Consider the following 15,192-nt stretch of genomic DNA (forward strand, 5'->3'; position numbering starts at 1 on the left):
GTTATTCTACAGTTGAAGAAGTGTTTTTGGAGTGTAGCATATCTCATGCTGTGCTGACTGCCCATTTAGATGTTATATTTAAGAGGCAAAAATAGCCAGCTGTGGTGGTTGTAGAGGACAGGCCCTTTCTGTGACACCAGGAGTCAGCTGATGTTGATTCCTGGACAAAGAGAAGAATAAATAATCTATGCCCAGCCTGCCTTCACTTACCTGCTAGGTTGTGCCAGAGTGCTGTTCCTCAGGCCATTATGTTTTGTATACTTGTTGGGAAGTTATGGAAAGATTGGAACTGAGAATGGACCCCTCTGCAATTGTCACCAAGCAATGTCTGTTTCAGTAAACGAGAATCTTGTACTCAAATGAAGACTGTCACGACTGCTGAAACTTAAGTGGCTGTTATCAAATAGCCTTTTCTACCCTGTTGTAGAAGGCAATCAGTTTGACAAGCAGGGGTTTACTCTCATGAAGCTGTGCTGGCTGTGACTGATGCCTGTGTTGTCCTCCAGGTGTTTTTCAATACCTCCTGGAATAACCTTTTCCATGATTTTACCAGGCACTGAAGTGACACTGACAGGCCTGGGGTCTCTGGAGTCCTCCTTCCTTGCCTGTCTTGAAAATCAGGACAATGTTTGCCAGCTTCCAGTCAGCTGGGACCTCTCCAGATTCCCATTCCAGATTCTGTCCTTGTGCACAGATACTTCCTTACCAGTAGTCAACTTGATTTCCAATGACTCTTAGGAACTTGGAGGTTCAGCTTCTCTGTCTCTGATAGGAGCTGACTTTTCTTGCTACTCATTTAAAGCTCTGAAGCCACAAGGACAGCTGATTGCCCTTTCATACGGCACGTCTGCAGTCCCATCAAAGTGATGTTGTGTGTTCGTGGAATGCAGTGAGGACAGCTGCCCAGATTACCTGAGTGAATTACTACCAGCTGAAAAAGGCAGTAATTGATATTTTGCAGCCGGTTTCCTGATGCCTTTCAAACCTGCCAGAGACACCGAGAGTCATCAGTCATACTGACAGGATATATACAATTAACAATGTATATAAAATCAGTGAAGCTGATACTGTCACATCGTAAATGCTTTCTCTTAACAAGCTGAGCTGCTCATGTGAGGATGGCAGCAGAATGGCACGTGCCATGCTGGCACATGGGAGCTTCCTTCCTCTTTCTTTGAGGCTGCTTCTCAGTAGAGGAGTGTGACAAAGGGAAGCTGCATGAGCTATACATGGTAGCACCAGTTACCAGTTTAACAAGTAGTTAAAAGGTCCTGGAGGGATATTGGTGATGTGGTCCTTCACTGTGGCCAGGATTTCTTCTTTGAAAAACTCTTCTTGAAGCCTGTCTGGAGGGAACTTATGTCAGTGTCCCAAAAACTCAAGTGGTTTGATGAGAAAGAAAAAGCTCTCTGTTGCTTAAGGATGAAAATTAGACCAAAATATGTAAATGCTATCAAAAAAAAGTTCTCTTCTGATTCTTGTCCACACTTGTGCAAGAAGCCTTGTCCATATACACAAATAAATGGCAGGCAGGGGCATCCGTTCCATTTTATGTTTATTATGAAAGTGATTTTAACAAAAGTTTTATTACATGCTTCGTTTTTAACTTTGACATAGCAATCAAAGCTATTAATATACAGAGGCAAAAGGAAATGTATTTTCTTATAAGGTACATTTACAACAACATTTTCTACTATAAATCTGACAGAATTGTTAAAATATTGGTAAAGCTTAGCACTGTATTTTATTTTCTAAGTATCAAATTTTGTACAGTTATTCACTACCCTTGCTCTAAACTATTATCGTACACTTCATATGGAAATAGCTGTTTGTACACAATTTACATTGGTAATAAAGCTTAGAAGTCCCAGCAGCATCTACAACAGTTCCGTTTAAAATCTCACTCCTGCGCAGTGGTTACGTGGAGCAAATTGATGCAGAAACCAGTATTACACTCCATGTGCTTCCCCCTGAAATCCAGCCTGCCAGAAACTCCTGCTTAAACTGGTGCTGGATATGATCATCATGAACTCTTTTGCAGGTGGAAGTACCACTGGGCTCAGTGGTTTTGCCTAAAAAGGCTCTGTAATCTGCTCCAATGTGAGGTTTTATCAATTCCACTGCTCCCTACGAGCATAGAGATCCCACAGCTTTCCTTATCTTTCCACTATCCATGGGTGTAATCTCTTAAATTCCCTTTTATGTCTGAGTTTTGTGTTGTTTCTTATCCTAACAATGGAAGAAGTACGAGCACTAACTTTAAAATACATATTCTTTGTATGTTATGAAAATGGGAAGCACTTGAGAATGACACTGGATAGTAAATTCTGTTTAAATTAGCACATTAAATTGCCCTACAAAATGCTTCCTGTGATGCCAGTGAGACTGAAGAAATAACAGGATCTGTATTTATTGGAATGATAAATCTGGCAACTGCTCACATCCACCCCAGTCTCCTAAAGTATCTTTATAATCAACATGTTGAGTCCCTGCTGCTCTCAATGCAAATTAATGGCCTTTCTAAGTTATAAAACATAGAAAACAATATTTACAAAATAATTTTAATTAAAAAAGTAACAAAAACAAACTCTAAAAAAGATATTTTCACAATAATTAAAATAAAGTTTAATTAATCAAAGCCACTTTTTTTCTAGATATTGAGAAAATTGAATTGCAATTGTTTGTATATCTTTAAACTTGTTATCTCCACTCTCTGAATACAGATGGTTTAAATTATTACATCTAAAGGTACTTCTGTACATTTTACTCTTGTATATTACATATTAATTTTATAGATTAAAAGCTTTATGATGCAAGAATAAATAAATGAAATAACAAACTGGAATTGTATATATTCAGATCCTTAGATAACAGTTGACATTGTTTCTTTCCCAGTCTGCTTCTATTCAGATGAGAGATGAAACACGAGACTTGTCTCTGAATCCAAGTCTCTCGCTGAGGAGTAAGTTCATAGTACCTTACAGAAATTTCCCTTCTTCCATAAATTCTTATGGAAGACAAAAGTATTCCTTTTCCCAAGTGCTTACAACAGTCTCTCATTCTAGAAAACTATTTCATTAAAGTCCCAAAGTACTGAGATTCTATAAGAACTCCTCCAGTTACTCCCATTCCTGTCAATCAGTGGTTTTCAACTATGAAAAAATGCAACTCCTTGAACTCATGACAGATATAAGGAACTGTGTGTGTTGCTCATTCCCATCATTAAAAAATCATCCAGGCCCCTCAGGTGACTGAGAAATTTGCCACTGGGTCCAGTTGTTGAAGATTTTATTCCAGCTAAGTTTTAAAGAGCATTCAAAGGTATTTAGAGTCCAGACATGGGAGCTGTCATAGAGCAGGTGGGTTTTGCTGTCAAACACTTGTCAGCAGACCCTGTATAAGAACCACAGCACTACTTTTGCTCCTGAAGTTCCTAACCTGCTATCTGCAATATTAAAACTGGGTTGTTTATAGGTAAGACTGATCTGAGAAATTTGAATCTGTTGGGCAGGCTTATAAAAAGGCACAGGGTGGGGTTTGACTGTCCTTTTGGAATGCTGAACACATGTAAAGGATGTTTCTCACTCGTGTGGCAGCATCCTTGCATTCTGCTCACAGACAGGACTTCAGGTGAGCTGTGCTCTTTAAAACACGCTGACAACTCAGAATAGGGATCCTCTGAAAACTCTCTGACCAATCCTGTATTTATTTAAGCTAGTCTAAAACTAAACTAAAGTAAACCTGGCTTACAAAGTAAGCTAGTTTTAAGTAAGCTTATTTACTTTTAAGTGTGCTTACTCTAGAATGAAGCTGCTGTGTAGGAAGGATTAGTCTAAATCTTAAGTAGCCATAACTTTATTCTATGGGGGAGGCACAAGGAGGAAATAAATGTCTTTTGAAATGTTGGTCTTTAGGTAAAAATCTAATGTATGACGGAAGAAGGAAGACAGGGCAAGAAAATGGGATGAAAGAAAGACTCCAGGACTTTTAAATCCATCAGTGGGCTAAATCTCCAGGCAGAATAAATCCTGTCATTGAAGGGAAGATGCAGTGTGGCAGAAGAGGTGGCAATGTACTGAACATAGAATCCCACTGCTCCCTGTACTCAAATGATACACAGAGGCACCTTGTCCTCAGTGCTTTCAAGGCACAACTCAGGGCTTGATGAGCAACTTGTGATTGCTGCAGTGTCCTGGACTGCAGCAGGTGTGCAGGCAGTGATTTGGTGGCCTGTGAGAATGTTTAGGGATGATTCACTACCACCTCATTAAAAATAAGTGCAGTATTTAAAGTAGAAGGAGAGGCTTAAAATGGTAAGTGCTGCAGGTGCAGCTTTTAAGCATACAGGCATTTGCAAATTGAAAATAAAGAGCTTTGTTTGTGCCACGGAATTGGGCAATCACGCATGGGCACTTCTTCAGTCTACCTGTAGTAACACATAAATGTGTTGTTGCAGCTGTCCTGCAGACAATGTGTAATTTCGTAAGAACAGATACAAGGCTGTATTTATTGACATGTTCAAATGCAGTATTTCATATTCAGGGTAAAAGCTACAATGTTATATTCTCCCATGTTCCCAAAGCCGGTTTGCCTAACGGCAGCTGTATTTCTTCTTGTGTGGTTTTTGGTTGCCAAATGTGTCTAGGTCTTCTCTGTAGAAGAAGACATTCTTTGTTGTTGTGCTGTTATTGTGTAGTAGCAACAGGTTCTCTGACTAGGCATCCTATACTAACAGATGAAGAGCTGAACTCACCTCCTCTTTGGTGACTGCCAGTTTCTGTAACTATAAATCTAGTATGAAAGTCAAAGCATTTGTAACTTCTAGAGCTGATATAAAAATTCTGTGCTGTTCTACAAATCAACTGAAACCAGTTCAGACTGCCCTATATACCACTTGCCATTACTTATTTCATTAGAAATTTGCACATCCAAGAGCATTTCTGTGCAGAGTGGCAGGCGTTCAAGCCCAACTCATTTTCTAAATATATCAAATATGAACACCCCGTATGTTCACAAGCATTTAAGTGTCAACTTCTGAGGGTCAAATTATTCTCTTTCTTTCCATGCTTTCAGCAACACAAAGCCTGTGTTCGCCACAGGAGTCCACAAGTGCCTTGTCCTGGCTGTGGAGTCCCTGCCCTGACGTGGCTCTGGGGAATATGAGCCTCATTCTCAGGTCTGTCAGCATGAACTGGACAAATTCTGGTTTTGTGTAGTGTGGTTTTAAGTCAGGGCAAGTGGTACCAGAGCCAAATGCAACTGCTCTCACCTGTATTCACCTCTCACAGCTCTACCAAGGTCCCACTACCAGTGCCCAGAACTGGGACATGTCCCTCTTACGGTTTCTCTCTGGCACTGGATTTCCCATGGAGCTAAGAACCTGGAAAATGTTACAGTGCTGCCAGTGGTTTCTGGGCTCTGGCATCAGTGTCATACAATGGTATTACATCCAAACATGTTGGTTGTTAAACAAATATTTTAGCAAGGATTGTACTAAACTCAGTGTACAGTACCAGGTTCCGAAGTTTGCTCACTCAAGTTTGAAGTCTAAAGATTACTGTAAATCATTTGCCAAGTGAGGAAGTTATTTTTCTCCATATTTTTCATCTCTTTTCCTTCATATCTTTCAGGAGATGTCTGCAATCCTGACTCATTCTAATGGATCTGAATAAAACTCTGAATAACCTATCAGATTTTGAACTACTGTTTGGCTGAAGTAGTTTTGTAGCTATATACTTCTACAGAATTGAGTACCTGAAAGGATTTTTGCCTTTTAAAATTTTGGTTTTTTGGTACAAATGACTACTGTTAAAGAAAAAACGAAAGAATTTTTTTTTCCATTCCAGGCACACAATGAATCTAGGACTGATAAGATGTTCTTTGTCCACCTTTAGTGACCCTTGGTGAATAATAAATAAAAGGAGTTTGAACATCCTCAAGAAAAAGTTAGGTTTAACAGCCTTTAACAAAGGACCTTTATGGAGAAGTGACATTTTTTAACAAGGGTTAATGTATATATTAAAAAGAAAGCTCACCAAAGATCTGAGGTCCATGAGTGGAAAAAAATGAATTGTTAGACTATAAGTTCAGGCTGTTCAGGCATAGAAAGAAAAAGTTATATTTTTCAACACTAAAGGAAAAAAGGCAAGCAAAATTACAAGATGGTTAAGTAGAAAAATTCAACAGAATTAATTCAACAGAATACTTAAGGTATATTCTCATAGAAATGGAATATTCAACCACTTGTAGTCAACAGAAAACAACTGTGTAAATTTAGGCAGTACTTGCTCAAGGACAAAAAAAGAAGTGTCAGAAGATAACCACAACCACCCCTAATATATGTGTTTGAGAACATCCAAGGATGTGTTAAACTATAGGGTAGACAGGCAAAAAAAATGCAGCAAAGCAAAACTGTGTGTTAATCTTTTTCTGAAAGGATGCTGCCAGGAGAGTTCATTTCTCCATGTAGTAAACTTGTAGAATCAAAAGGGAAAATGATACACAAGAGGAAGGGACTGAAAAGGAAAGAGGCTGAAATACTAATACAAAGAAAAGGCTCCTCTCTCATTTGAGTTAGCTTCTGTGCCAGGAAGCAGCAGGAAACCCAGGATTTATCGTCATGGCAAAGCCACTGTCGCTCTGCGAGCAGGGCCTGAGCACAAGGCTAAAGCTCTCCTACAGTCCCTGTGCTTGATGGGCCCTGTGGCTACAAACCTGGAATAAAAGGGAGAGCTGGTTCTCTGGAAAAACAGAACCTGCCCTCCAACTCTTCTGCAAAACTGTGTCCTGTTCACCCCTGAGCCCCTGGCAGTCTGGGGTAACTGTTGGTCTGCATGGGGGGGGTTCCCAAGGAAGAGGCAATAGCTGACCCTTTATTGGGCAGCAACTGCATCTTCACTGATGCTATTTTTCCTGGAACAATACATATTGAAAGAGATTGTCCCAGAGTAAACCATTATCCGGTATTATAAAACCTCAAAAGGCTTCAGTTGGGTGTTAATAGAGGTGACAAGCACTTGGAGAAGTCATTTAATTGTCTACACAAAGTTACATATAGATATGAGTAAATAGGGTGTGTGGGAGTAAAGATTTAAGCATGAATAATATTTACAGTAACTAGAGATAACATTACTAATGTACCCACAAATAGAAGTATATATTTATATATTTATATATTGTACTTAATTAGATGCTCTCTTAATGGAAAGAAAAACAAGACTACTAGTGTTGTTGTTCATTTCTCACATATCCTACTGTAAATGTCTTTAAAGAGACCAACTGATGAGTGGAAATCCAGAGCTAAATCAGTTTCAATTAAGTAATTGACAGTGACAAACCTCTGAAGAAGTTTAGAAGAGGACAGATAAAAACATTAGGACATTGGGGCATGGGACTCAATCTCATGTAATTCATAAAACAAAATTATACAGTTTTTTTCTTCTTTTTTTTCCTTTTTGATTTCTACTTGGACAGAGGTTCCACCAAGCCACAAATGAGAAATAACAAAATTTAGATTGTTTTGTTTCCTTCTAAAGATTCAAATATAAACTTCAAGTGCAATTCAAAATCCAAGTATTATTTATACTACATACTTCTTTCTATAACAGAACTTATCTGCAGGTAGTTTAATCATATTTGAATAGATTCCTCCTTTCTTTGACAAAAGTTATTGTTGATGAAAAATAAAAAGCTAGAAAGAATATTTTTACATAGTGAAATTTCAGATGGAAAGTGAGGATACGCCAGTGCAGGCCCAAATCTGGATCTACAACTAGATGCACTCAGGGATACACAATGTTTTTTTTGTAGTAAGAATCCCATTCAGAACATTGACTTTTAACAATTATAAAACATTATAGGTGTTCTTCAGTAACAATTGAGAACAAAGACTGCAAGAAAGAGCCTTCAAATTAGCAAATGTTTCTACTATGGAGGAAAGCCGATATTTGACAGGAATGCAAAGTAACCAAAAATTGAATACTGCTAGACTATTTGTATGGTCGTAGAAACCTGGAAACTTTTGATCGCAGTAGCTTTATAAATGATCTTGGAAACATTTCTTTTGACTCTTGTGCTGTGTACTTGAAGTAGTTTTGTGGGTGTGCCAGTACATCAAAGAGAGCTTTAATCAGTTTCTTGTCCTACGGAAGACAACACAGATACGTTAGATAAAAGCAGGATTTAGATTTAGTGTTGGCACAGGTGTCAAAATTGAGTAACAATCAGGTCTGTGAGTCTGGGCAAAGCAGTGTAAGGAAACTGCTCCATGGTGCTGTGGAGTCTTAGAGGGATGAGTCTACCTGCTGTGCTGGATGTTTTTGCAGTGCTCCTGGCAGGTCCTGCCCTAGGAGGGCAGCACTGAATTAACCACAAACTGCAGATGTCAGGCATTAGAACTGCAAACTGCCTCTGACTGTCCTTCCAGACTGTTCCATGCTGCTGTCCAGGCCTTCCCTCCATGGGTGGGAGACAAGGCTGGTCCTCAGTGATGCTGAGCTTCCTGAGGACCTTCCCCTGTACCTTGGGAAAGCCTTGATTCAGAGCCTCAGCTGAGCCTGTGCCTGGCACTGTGCACTGCCGCTGGGACCTGAGCAACCCAAAAGCTGGAGTGAGAGAGCAGCGCTGGGCAGGGATGGCCAAGGGAGCCGGCTCTTCCTCAGCTCCTGTCCTTCCAAGCCCTTCATTTATATGGCTCAATTTTCCCCTCTGAACAGCCTTTTTTCACTTTAATTAGTTAGTTGTTACAGGTGTTGCTTGTACCTTTGGAAAGCCATTTCTTACTGAGGCAAGATAGTGATTTAGGTAAACAGATTTTTTAATGCACAGCAAACTTAATGAGTCATTTAAACATTTAAATGTCAGACTGAGGCTGAAGAGGGCTCTTCAAATAAAACATTTTTCATTCTTGGCTGACTAATTTTTCTAACATACAATCTTATTAATCATATTAGCAAACATTTCATTTAGTTCCTGATTCCACAAAGGACATAAGCATGTGCTCAGCCCAACTGAGCTACTTGATTTTGAGCTGCTTCAAATACCAGCATCATCCTCAGAAGACAGAGAATTGAATTTGGGGTCACCCTTGAGCTTTAAATATAATGACTCTATCAAGGTAACAAGAACTATTTTAGGAAAATGTGTAGGAGAAGGAATTCTTGGTTGGCCTCAAAGAAAGCAGAAATATCTTACCTTGAGAATTTCTTGATGGTTTTCTGACGCATATAATCGGCCGTCTCGAACAATGTCTTCTATGAGTTGTTGGTAATCCTCTGAAAAATAAAGGTCAGTTGAGTGACTGTGACATCTGTTGGGAGGGCAGTAGTCAGACATGAGCTAGACCTCCTCTTGAAGACAGAGGTGAGAAATTTTGTATCCAGTTAATTATTCAGTGTCTCTCAGGCTGCTGAATTCTAATTTAATAACCTTAAAATTCTCTATTTCTTTACAACAGTGATTTTGAATTATCCCTCTAAATAGTAACATCCTCAAAAAAACCCTACTCCCTCCAGATAATAATGCTGTATTATCTCCACTCTAGAGATGAAGAAACAGGGATACAAAATCATTTTTCAAACATTACATATATGTATGTTATTTCAAAGTCTTTGCAACTAAAATTAAATGAGTCACATAAAGTTTTTCCTCATTCTTCTGTCCCTGTAAGCAGTGTAAGAGATATTCTAAAGGAAAATTTTCTGTAATTCAGATATAACACAAAGATGAAAAACAATTCTATTCTCACCATCGTAGGTCACATAGGGGACCTGAAATCCTTTGCCACTGTTTCCTTCATTTGACTTGAACTGAATCCAGAGTTTCCTCGATCTTGAGGTAAATGCAATAGGTCTCTCATATGTCTGACATGTTTCATATGTAGTAATTGAAGTAGGAGAAGCTGGAAATAAAGTTAAATGATGTTCTTTATAAAATAACTTTCTGCACCCTTCCTCATCTAGAGGTCAGAAACGTCAAATTGACAAGATGCTTCTCAGCTGCCATATTCCCGAGAGCAGAAGTTTTTTGTGATAGAATGGATGTTGTCCTTATTTGCCTATAAAGAGGTTTTTCCATAAAGGTAATGGGAGTCCCCCAGCAAGAAGCTTAAGCAGATGGTGAGGTATCATTTTTGACGTTTATAAAATTATTATCAATATTACTTATTTTTTTTTACTACTCTAGCATTGTATCCCAGAGTTCCCATATGCTTGTCCCACATAGGTAAGAACAGGTGAGCTGCATGCCAGGTAGACATGATAACCATCCCCTGACATGCCCAGTTTGGGGAGTTCATCTGATAGCAATAAACCACTTATAAATAAAAACACAGTAAAACCAGAATGTAATGTCTGGTGTAGTAGTTCTGACCAAAAGACTGACAGAGTCAGTGACCCACGGAACAGTGAACCTGCGTGTGAGGAGGTGACTGGTGACAGCCAACACAGCTTCACGAAGGGCAAATCATGCCTGAAGTGTAGCTTTACCCTGATGTGACTGGCTTTGGTCACTGTTGGAACCACAGTTTGGGGTTAGAAGGACAACTGATGTGTTTTGTTATAGTAAGTGCTTTCCTTTTAAAAATCTCATCTGGACAGGTATAATTTCCTTCCATCTATAGTGACCAGGTGTCTTCCTTCTGATATACAGAAATGTCAACACAGGCCCTCAGGGATAAAAAGTTGTGAAAATTGTTTTAGCAAATAAAAGACACCATTTTTGTGAGTAAATACACTGTTTTGAACAAAACTCCATACAAACAATTGCCTTTCAGGTTTGGTGCTTGCTGGAGATTTAGCAACAAATCACCAGAAGGATGCCCACATCCTCCATGCAAAAGAATGCATCTCATTGGGATCTTAACTTCAGAAGTTGTTGAATTAACTTCATAATCAAAGACACAATGCACCCCCTCCATTCCATAGAAAAGCAGGATAACTTTGGATTTCTTGAGGGTGTCATTTGTACCAACCCACTGCCCAGATTTAGCAATAACTGCAGCATATATATATTTACAAAGGGTAAGTGAGAGCACAATTTGTACAGATTACAGAGATAGTTCTCCAAATATAATTTAGCATTGTTGACTTCGAGAGCGGCAGTGATTTATCCCTTGTGGTAACTGAGCCAGACAGAAGCCCATTAATTGCTTTGTGATTCAGACAATAAACTTGAATAATTAATATCACTCTGCTAACTGTTATTGGCAGTGTTCTGTTTTAACTTGCTGTGCCACTTCATTCAAGAAACCTTTCAGAAACACTGGCTGCACTGAAGACAGTCATCCCTTCAATATGAACTATTCACTCCATCAGTTTGCAGAAAATATAACCCATGTATGGCAACTTACCACTTTTTCTCATTACTAAAACATCACCACATTCATCTTCAATCGGGAGAAATATCTCAGGTACTACGATGAGTATTCTTCTCTTTGGGGGTGGGTTTATATTCCAAATGCATTCCACATTAGCTGGGTAGTCTCCAGGATAGTTGGGTGATTCAATGTAGCCAGTGTAGTCCCCCAGTTCTCCTCCACAGTGCTGGTCTGGGGAGAAACATAAATTAGCATTTGTGTTAGTTGATTAGTTAATCTGAGATGTTTTCCTAGATCTGTCACCAGCAAGTCTAAACTCGTGCTTGTGGCTTTAGAAACGCACGCATTGTCCTGCTGTAAAGGAGTATTTGATCCACAAGGTTGCTCCAACGGATTGCAAAACCTTAATCTCCAGTGCAGGAACTGATTCAAAGCTTCATCCAGGCTGCTTTAACATTAGATTGAGAAACACAGGTAAATAAACATGATCTGATTGTGGTTACCATGGATACCGTGCTGACATGCAGAACATATTCTGCTTTAACTTACTTGGCTTTTAACTGGGTTTGTGCTGGTCCCAATAGCCAGCCTTACTTGATTACAGATCTGCACTGCTTCATCTTAGATTAAACCAGTTAATAAAGAATCTCCACTGAGGGATCAGGTTTTCTTTCTGAGTTTTCAAAACTCCTACTGAATTTGGCACAAGTTACTTAAGCTTGATCTCTCCAGGCCTACTCATCCACATAAAATTAGATACGTGTTTAAATATTTTGCTTAATCCAACCCTCAAATACCATGCAAGGTCAGAAACTGGCTTGAAAACTGAGAGGATCTAAGACAGCAAAGTAACAAGGGTGGTTTTATTTTACAGGAAGATCATCAAACTTCTTCAAATTCCATACAAACATATAATTTACTCAAATGACATTAGAAATTATGAAGGGCTTAAAAGACATATGGCACATAATCAGAATAAAAATTTACAGTAGATCTGCACATCAATAGTTAGTTAGATGACATTGCTTAATTATTATAGAAACATTCTCTTAAATTAGCATGGTAGAGATGAAAAAATTTCTTGCCTAAAATAATCAGTCATTCACAAAAGATCAAACAACACTGCACTGAAATCCTTGGGGATATTTAAAATGGTAATTAAGATAGGAGACTGAGTACTGCAAAAAAGCCTCCAAGAAGATCTCACTGTCATAAGCGATTTCCTGGCAAATGCAGCATGCATGACCGTATCTTCTAATATTTTATAATTATTCTAAAATGGCAGTTACTCTGATAGAAGATATTTTGGTCTACAGAGACACAGAGAAATACTAATCACTGTTACACAAGCTACAGGATCTGGGAAATGAAAGGCTCTGTAGTTTTAACTTGTAGCTGGCACTCTGTGAAATCATATTAAAGCTAAAACACTCATATGCATCAAGTGGTACTTTCCCAACTCTTTTTCCTCCTTGTTTTCCCAACTTTTACTATTCTCTCTGGCAGCAGATATGTGCTAACTAGGAAATACAAAACTGAAGTCCAGCCTGACAGATGGAGCCTTCGAGCTGCAGTTCAGACCCAAAGACATGCTCTGTGTCACTGATATAAATGTAACTTACTTTTGCAATGCGTGACATTGGTGGAGCCATCGAAATCTGTGCTGGTGTTGCCAGGGCAGGTGATGCAGTAGTTTTGACCAAACTCAGGCTGGTATGTTCCCACAGGGCACCGGATGCATCTATGTGTTGTGGAGTTGTAGTAGTGTCCAGGAGAACAGTGAACTGCAAGGTATGAGGTGCATTATTTTCAAAAAGTAGCAACCTCCAGTGCTGAGAGAACTTTCCTCTGCCCTGGACATACCTGGTCTGCAACATTAGGCCATAAAGGGCAGAACAGACACCAGCTTCCTGTATTTCCCAGTATTTCCAACTGAAACCCCATGACTAGAGCTGAACCCTTATGACTTAGAAATGTGTGATACACATCTCTCACTGTATTTAATATATTTGTAATAAAAGGAAGTGGATGTAAATCCACCTCAACAAGAAAAATTACTTTCACAGTTGCAGGAGAGAAGTTTCCATTAGTGTATGTTTGCCAGGACCAGCATGTCATTCCAGTAACTAAACCAAAATGCATTTGGGCAGATTCCTTTTTCAGCATTGGCACTGGAAGTTGATATTATGGAATACAGAATGCGTTGTATGCTTACAGTTTCTGCCTAGCCCATGAGTAATCAATCTGTAACTTCATACAACTTCTGCAGTGTTTAGTATTTTTGACACAGTAAATAAAAATATACAGGACAAGAAAGCTAAAGCATTGTCTAATCCAAGTTTGTGTTATTTACTGCCACACAGTGGGGCTGATTCCCTTACCAGCTGCAGTGCTGACCCCATACCTGCCTGTGGTAAATTCCAGAGAAAACCATAAATCCTTTTCAGTCTGCACAACCTTGGGAGACCATTCCCAGTTTACAGATTTCTTGACCATTTCATTTAATCACATGCCCATACAGTGACAATGTTTGTTTTGGAGCCTTCAAGAGCCCCTTGGTACTAATGATAATAAACCAAAGGCCCAGAAGTAAGAAGATGAATTGTGGAAAGATTTTGAATTCACCTTTGGTTTCACAGTCTTGAAAGGAAACAGCACCTTCGTATTTGGTCACAAGCCCACCGCCACAGGGAAAGCAGAGGGTCCTTCCTGGTTCAGGCTGATATGTACCAAGAGGACAGACTGTACAAGGTTTAAAACCATCTGAAGAGTAGTGCCCAGGAGAACACTGCCCTAGAAATTGAAAATTATAAACTGTATTAGTGTGTTGACTTTTCTGGATGGAGTATAAAACCCAGTAGTAGTTAGCAAGGCTTTCTTTCACTTGAACATGTGACATCAAGACAGCTGCAGATCAATTTCTAGTCTTACCTGCAAATTTTGTATTGTTCCTGTATCTTCTTCTTAAAACTACCACCAGTAAATAGAACCAGTTTCATAATATGCTTTTTGGCAACTACGTTTCTGTCTGGATAATTTTTAAATTTGTTTTGGTTTTTTTAGAAATAGGTCTATTAAGATTTCATTAGAATACTTTGTACTTACACCAAGGCTTTCATCTCAATATTTCAAAGCACTTTTATAGGGAAAAATGAAACTGCACCATGCCTATGAAGCAAATTTTTGTATCTCCATTTTAGAGATATGGACAGTGGATCATGGGGTTTACGAGATGGGATGGTACCAGTCCAGCACCTTCTCTGTGAGAATACCTAACACTAGCAGCTTTCCACGTAGTTGTGAAAAGTAGTGCTTGTCAGATGCTCCTCTGCCAGGAAGTAGTGATTTGTGTAAAGCAAATTGTTTTGTCAATGAATCTACTGACAGAAGTTTCCAAACTCATTCTCCAGGCAGTTTCTGATAGGCATTTGTTTGGCTTGGTTCTCGCTAGCTTGAGTACTTTACTCTGTGACAACCTGAGAAGCAGGATGTCAGGTTTTTCAGGATTATGGCATGAATGTGTATCTTCACACCACTCCAGACGGGGACACCAGCGCTGTGAGATGCTACATATTCCCTGAGGCTGCCTAATCCCAGGACTTTGTAATTTAGCTTCCCTAAGAACTGCACAGCAGACAGAAACAACTGGCTGGAAAACAAGAAAGTTTTGAGAGCTCTAGGTATTGTTGGAGTCTCGTAAGAGCCCTGGTACTTGTTGGGAAATGCTTGGGGCATTCAGTATCTTGGGTGCTTGGCATGAACAAGGAACTTTGGTTCTTAGGATGAACTAGAGCCCCTGAGTGAAAGCAAAGTTCAGGTTCTGTCCCCCCAAAAGCCAAACTCCTGTGGACACCTGTGGGGCCAGGATCTCCAGGATT

The 15,192-nt window shown here is 39.3% G+C and overlaps 1 protein-coding gene across 2 annotated transcripts in view; it reads right to left on the bottom strand.

The window, feature by feature from the left end:
* Positions 1 to 1,538: 1,538 nt before the first annotated feature.
* The window catches only part of SCUBE1 (signal peptide, CUB domain and EGF like domain containing 1), a 194,676-nt gene continuing 181,022 nt past the window's right edge, over positions 1,539 to 15,192 (bottom strand). For both annotated transcript variants that reach the window (XM_039570896.1, XM_039570895.1), the window contains 6 exons: positions 13,940 to 14,107; positions 12,937 to 13,098; positions 11,348 to 11,545; positions 9,746 to 9,898; positions 9,193 to 9,272; positions 1,539 to 8,141 (listed from right to left, as the gene is read on the bottom strand). In XM_039570896.1, coding sequence (XP_039426830.1) covers positions 7,989 to 8,141; positions 9,193 to 9,272; positions 9,746 to 9,898; positions 11,348 to 11,545; positions 12,937 to 13,098; positions 13,940 to 14,107 — 914 coding nt within the window. In that variant the 3' untranslated portion in view covers positions 1,539 to 7,988. The remainder of the gene's footprint in view (positions 8,142 to 9,192; positions 9,273 to 9,745; positions 9,899 to 11,347; positions 11,546 to 12,936; positions 13,099 to 13,939; positions 14,108 to 15,192) is intronic.

The sequence above is a fragment of the Corvus cornix genome, chromosome 1A (assembly GCF_000738735.6).
Source record: "Corvus cornix cornix isolate S_Up_H32 chromosome 1A, ASM73873v5, whole genome shotgun sequence".
Taxonomy (NCBI): Eukaryota; Metazoa; Chordata; class Aves; order Passeriformes; family Corvidae; genus Corvus; species Corvus cornix.